Source organism: Gossypium hirsutum, chromosome A02 (assembly GCF_007990345.1).
Source record: "Gossypium hirsutum isolate 1008001.06 chromosome A02, Gossypium_hirsutum_v2.1, whole genome shotgun sequence".
Taxonomy (NCBI): Eukaryota; Viridiplantae; Streptophyta; class Magnoliopsida; order Malvales; family Malvaceae; genus Gossypium; species Gossypium hirsutum.
In genome coordinates this window covers 10,972,634-10,979,380 of record NC_053425.1, presented here as the reverse complement: position 1 = coordinate 10,979,380, position 6,747 = coordinate 10,972,634, and the positions used below count along the sequence as shown (strand labels likewise).

Genomic DNA, 6,747 nt, shown 5'->3' with positions numbered 1-6,747 from the left:
TACTTGTAACTTTTTGAACAATTTGGTTTAATAAAATATCCATCAGTATGATTAATATCTTTTGTATAATGTCCTCAATGGTTTTTCCATACAAAGCAAAATGAAAGCAAACATTGGTTCATTGATTATCTAACATTTAAACTAATATTAAGCAACATTACGCGGTTGGATCATAATGCAAAAATACAACTTATATTAGTAGATAATATAAACATGTCCTTAGTCTAATTGGAATTAGCAAATTGATCGAAAGACTAATATGTTGCCTATTAAGTTCAATTAGGGATATACCTTATCTTGGGTATCGAAGCAAATAACTCCTAGAAGATAAAGACATTGATGTAATTGACAGGACCGACAATACATCGGACATGACGCAAATAAAATATATTGTAGATCTCGTTTATTGATTTATTCACTTGTGACATTTATAGTGTGGCATACCTTAATCCTAAGTGGATGATAGACTATGTATGTGTGACTCATATACTTTGATGTAAATGAAAGAGTGAGCTCAAATAGATAAGAAATTGAAAGCTGATATGTTGTGTATGCAACTTCTGCACAATGTAGCATCATTCCACAACAATGAAATCTATATCCCAGTAAAAGATAAATGATATCCTCTCATCGACATTACATGATAGATGGAAAGTAACGTGGTCACAGTTCATTCGTCTTAAAGATAAATGATTTAATCACTATTTGATAGTAATTGACTTTTACAAAGCATTTTTAGTGAGAACAATGAAAATAACTTCTTAAAAATTTCAATCAAACACATTGTTTTTTAATGTTTTCTAATTTTTAAAAAAAAACTGAAATAATCTCTATTTCCTAAAACCAAATGCAATCTTAATATTTACAATTAATTCTTTTATTACAAAATTATAAAATTTCATCCCTAATGTAAAACCATCCAAAAACAACAATTTTTGTATAGATTGATAAATAAAAAGGGAAAGGAAAGAGGAAAGGCAGGAAAAAGAAGGAATGATAAAGAAATTCAAATTAAACTTTATTGAAGAAAAAAAAAAGGCAAAAGAAAAAGTAAAAGTAGAAGTAATCAATTGCATGGCAAAACAAAAAGACCTAAAGTGGCAAATGATTGCCAAAGCAGGGTCTGAACTTTGGGGTGCATGCATACATACCCCTTTCACATTACAATACCTTCACTATAATACTCATAAATATTAAAGCTAATTTTATCCTCTAATCACTCAAATTAATTCAATTCTACAACAAATTATATATATTAAATTTTACAACAAATTTGGGCAACCATTCTTTTTCCCCCCTTTTTACAAAGCTAGGAAAGCCATGGAAAATAGAGCCATTGGAGCTGTTAGGATCCCCACCACTGCCTGCAATGCAACTACTCCTATCAACTTGGTGAACAGAGAGATACATAAATATTACAAATTCCACTTTGAAATGTTGAAATATAGGCTTAAACCTTAGAAAAATATATATTAATTTGTAAGTGTTATTTATAAAACTTTGAAAATAAATTTAAAAATAAAAATAAAAATATGATGTTAAATATATTTAAAATTAAAAGATTATTTTTTTTCATACGTTATTTTCCACATATTTTACAATTTAATTTATGTTAGAAATAATCTTTTTAATTTTATTGACGATGTTTGTTTGCCCTTTTAACCTATCATATTCATGTATGATCATATACTAGGTATAAATGTGTTCGTAATTTGATTTCTTTTAAATATTTTTAGTCATATACAAACTGTATTTAATATCTAAATTAACAATTAAGATAATTAAAGGGAGATTCATGCAATTAACAGTAAATTAATTTTTCTAAACTTTAATATATTTTTGGATAAGAAGTTTATATAAAAATTTTGTATAAATCTTTTTTATGTGTATTGAAAATAATAGTAATAATAATCCAACAAGTACGAATAGTTATGAGATAAATGATCGTTGTTAATGAAAATTTTAGAGTCTTCTTTCTTTCTTTCTCCTTATTTATTGATTGATTGATTGAATAGAAAATCACAGACTATCATTGAGCAAGCATTTAAAGGTACAATGCAATGCATTGAGAGAGACAAATTGTACCTTTCCGCCATGATCAGAGGTTGGCAAAGGTCGAATAGTGGCAGAATCAACTTCACCAGTCGGCAATGGAACTGCAGGGTTACTGTTGATAAAAGGGATGCCCTCGTCACCTTTATCCGGCACCAGTGTTGGTATTGCAACCGGTGAGCTGGCACTTGGTGACGGTGAAACCGCCTGGCGAGGCCGAAATGGCCATGGATATGTTGGAGATGAAGATGACACCACTGTTCCACCGGAAGTTGGTGCCGGAGCCGCTGCTGGAGGCAATTCCGGTGATGAGGTTCTCTCATTTTCTGCCGGAGTGACTTTTATGGAGAGCTTTTGAGAGCCTCGGCATGTTTTGAGAGTGCCATTGTTGAAAGCAAAGTAGAAGAAACCAGTGCGAGAAGGGTGCCACTGCACATTGTATAAACAAAGTCGACCTGGAACTTACTTACCTTTTCTTTTTGGTTTAATTATGGTTTCGGTCCCTATATTATACTCAAATCTAGGATTAATTTTTATACCTTAATTTTGTTAATTTAATTCTCTACTTTTATAATGTTAGTTAGTCCAAAAAGTTAACTTTATTAACTCTTCTTATTAAAATAATAATGTGGATTTTTAAGAGTATATGGCAATAAGAATCGGGTCTGAACCCTCTCCATCATTTTTTTTAAAATTTTATTATTCTCTTTCAAAAATTAATGTCAAGATTCGTCATAACTATTTAGACTAACAAATAAAATTAAAAGTAACACATGAACTAGATTTTTTTTTTAAAGTATAAGGATCAAATCTCAAAATTAAACATTATAAAAGGATCAAAACTAAATTTAATATTTTTCTTTCTTTCTCAATCTTGAAGACCAATTATAAGTTCAAAAAATAAAAATAAAATTTGAAGACCAATTTATAAATGCTAAATGAACAACTAGTTTCTAAGACCAATAATTATGCAAACAAATGGTATATGGAAAATGAGATCTTACCTCATAGGAGGAGGAGTTGGGGTTGGTAAGAAGGGAAGCTTGGGTGAAATTGCAGAGAATGAAGGCATTTTTGTTTTGGAAAATGTAGAGCTTGTACTGATACTTATGCTTGAAAACTGAGTAAATATACAACCAAAAAAAATTAAAACAAAAAAAAAACCCCAAAATATTAAACTTCTTGTTGGAGTTGATGGTAGCAGAAGAAACACTTACTTACTGAGTCTCCAACATGAACAGTAGGGTTTTCCCAGTGTGAAACGCCACCCACCATGATTGTTGCAGACTGTGAAGGCAAGAAGAATTGGAAGAGGAAGATTAACATGGAGAAGAAGATTCTCTCCATTAATTTCAGATATTAGCTTTAGAAGAGAGACAGCCCTTTGAGTGATTACTTAGAGCATTTCATGGGGAGGAGAGTTTGGAATTGGATGACAGACAATGAGACATGGGATATATTGGAGCTAATTGTGTTGTGTTAGGTTTTTCTTTTTCTTTTTCTTTTTTTTTGGTATTATTTTAGACAGTAAAAGGTAGCATCATTTTGTTTGTAGAAAAAACTTACCTCCTTCACTTTTTCTTTTTCTTTTTACCTTTTAAAAAAAGAGATAAATAATGATTGGTAAGAATGTAGATACGATATCATATTCCAATGTGCATTTATATGGTGTTATATCCAAAGATAAAAAGAAAGGCAATTGGCAAATGGAAATGGTACAAATGATGGGGTTTATTATTCTAAAATGATTAGTTCAGTGATTATCTTTTTCTTCAAATAATTATTTTAATTTTTCTTTCTAGGTTGCTAGGGAATCCAATTTGCTTTTTGAGTGTAAACTTTGCTTTACACCCTTTTAGATTTTATATTAGTCGAGGTCTGATAATATAATGTATATTTTTCTTTTTACTGCCAACAGAATCAAATTTAATAATACAACACTTTGTATTAAAATATTGCTAATACGGATGGGTTGAATTAAATATTTATTAGCACTCTAATTTTATTTTAAAAATATAATTTTAAAGCCGATTAAGTTTTAGTTTAATTGATATCAGTATTATTGTCAGTGTAAGATGATGTGAATTGGAATACGCTGAAACATATTTTTTTCTATTTAAGAATTAGGGAGGTAATATAAAATATAAAATTAATGTTAAAAGAAAATCAAACCCTAAAAATTGTTTGGGAAATTCTGAAAGCATTAAAATATGGTCAAGAAACAATTTCTTTTTAACAGTCAAAAAGCAAGAAATCACTTTAATATGAGGTAAAATGATCTGTCAATTTCACACCCTAAGATTCTGAGTGTCAACTTCAATTTTAAGACAGAAAAGTATGTATTGTTGGGTTTCAATTAATATACTTTCAGTTGATTTCATTCCATATTTGGTTTTTAATTTTGTTTCTTTAATTTAAATTTATATTAGTATGGTTTTTAACTCATATTTAGTGTTTTTTAGTTGAATTACAAAGTAAAAAGATTAAAAATATGATTTAAGGTTGTATATACTTTGAATATTTAGAAGGGGTAAATTATAAAAATAGTTACTTTTGTTTGCTTCAAATTATATTTTAGTTATTTATGTTTGAAATGTTACGTTTTAGTCATTTACGTTATATTTTTGTTACGAGGTGGTCACTCCTCCCTAACGGCGGTCATATGTGGCAATCAAAATTAAATTTATTTAATTAAAAATCTATTTTCATCCCAACAATTGGATATCCAAATTAGCATTTAAAAACCCATTTGGACTATTACGTAGGACTACCGTTAGGGAAATAACAGAGCTTAACAGTAGAGTGACCACTTCATAACAAAATGATAACATAAGTGGCTAGAATGTAACATTTCAAATATAAGTGATTAAAATGTAATCTGAAGCCAACAAAAGTAACTATTTTTGTAGTTTATCCTGTTTAGGATTTAATCTCCTACTTTTACTTATAAGAATATAATCTTTTTATTTTTCAGATATAAAAATTCAGGTTCAATTGTTATCACAATTAAAATTTTTCTACTAAACTCATTGGTGTGACATTTTGAAATTTAAAAAAAAAAACATTTGATAGTCATGTAACCAAAAAAATAACATTGAAAGTGCTAATGTGAATTTTTTTCTTAAAAATAACCTTTCGAACTTGACATGGTAAAATAATTCTGTTTATTGACATAGTGTTCTTAAAAAAAAATTGATGTCAATATTTTGATTGAAATAGTTAACAATATTAAGTATTTAGATTAACTAATGATATTATAAAAGTAGAATGATCAATTATGTCAAAAATTAAAGTATACGTGTAGATTAAATCTCAGGTTTCAATATAGCATAGAGGCCAAAATTGAAATTTGACCATTGTCTTATAATGTCAGAAAAAGCAAAAAGCAAGGCAAACCTAAAAGAAGTAGGAAGTCACGTTTCTAAGATCCCTTAGACATTCAAATTATATATATCCACGTAACATTTTTAAGGGTTAATGCTCAATTTGGCCCTCGAACTATACATGATTTCCCACTTGATACTTAGACTTTTTTCATCTTAGTTTGGTACTTAAACTATCATTTCGTTTCTTGGTTCAATCCAATTTTTGTAACAAGATTAAAAAAACCGATTGACATGTGACACTAATTAAAATGTGCCATGTGGCACACCCAACCAATCAGAATGTGGCACATGGCATTTAGGGGGCGTTTGGCTCACTGAATGTAACATTACAGCTCGTAATGTTACATTTTGGAATATAACTATGGTGTTTGGATTTCAACATTCTGACCATCCCGTAATATCACATTAGGGACATCCTATATATAGGGTGTAATCTCATTACGGCCCATTCCTTAGGTAATCTTAAATTACGGGATTAATATTAAATTTTGGACCAATTTGCCCTTTATTTTTATTAATATAATCAATTTAGACTTTTTTTCTTAAATAAAGTTTAAGACTAATTAAAAAATTTTAGTAGTGAACCAATAGATATCATACATTACAATTATAATCATTATATTTTATTTAATAATTTATTTATTAATACATTAATTATGGTTATAAATATAATTATGGTTGGTGGTGCATTTGATTTATAAAGTTATTTCAACACAATATAATTTCTTATTAATATATAAATTTTAATAAAAAAAGTAAGAATTGTAATAATTTATCGTACCTTTATGGAAGTTGAGACTAAAAATATTAAAAAAACTAAACTTGTTTAAAAAAATATTCTATAACAAAGAGAATTGAGTAAAATATATTTTTAGGTAATCTTGTATTCCATCTACCAAACACCTCAATCTTACATTCCAGCCAAATGAACAAAATAAGATAATATCATATTCTACTAATAATATTACATTCCCGTAATCCTATTACGGAATATAAACTAAGATTAGGCAAATCAAGTGCCCCATAAATTTTTTTTTTTACAAGGGCAAAATCATAAACAAGGAACAAGTTAATGCCAGGGAATATTAGAACCACTACTTTGCATTGCCGCTCTCTCGATGAGAAAGTCCATCGGATGGTAACCTTTTTGCACCCTTAGGCGGATCTACTTTAAAAGGGAGCAAATGTCTTCCCATAGCGGTTCTAACTTCTAGTGAACAGCGGACTGCCTAGAGATGATTGAAGCCTATTTTTTTTCGGTTGTTATGATATTTCCTTGGGTAATTTGGACAGTTTCCAATTTAACCAG

The 6,747-nt window shown here is 28.9% G+C and overlaps 1 protein-coding gene across 4 annotated transcripts; it reads right to left on the bottom strand.

Moving 5' to 3' along the window:
• Positions 1 to 1,001: 1,001 nt before the first annotated feature.
• On the bottom strand, positions 1,002 to 3,578 carry LOC107951617 (early nodulin-like protein 2). Of its 4 annotated transcripts, none has more exons than XM_016886720.2 (4): positions 3,270 to 3,578; positions 3,057 to 3,172; positions 2,086 to 2,481; positions 1,002 to 1,364 (listed from the first exon to the last, which is right to left on the bottom strand). In XM_016886720.2, the coding sequence occupies exons 1-4, from the start codon at positions 3,397 to 3,399 to the stop codon at positions 1,302 to 1,304; spliced, it is 705 nt and encodes a 234-aa protein (XP_016742209.2). In that variant the 5' UTR covers positions 3,400 to 3,578; the 3' UTR covers positions 1,002 to 1,301. The 4 variants fall into 4 exon arrangements, with proteins under 4 accessions (XP_016742209.2, XP_016742208.2, XP_040946822.1 ...); XM_016886719.2 differs by having other exon boundaries at positions 1,002 to 1,388; positions 3,270 to 3,547; XM_041090888.1 differs by having other exon boundaries at positions 1,002 to 1,375; positions 3,270 to 3,546.
• Between the last annotated feature and the right edge of the window lie 3,169 nt (positions 3,579 to 6,747).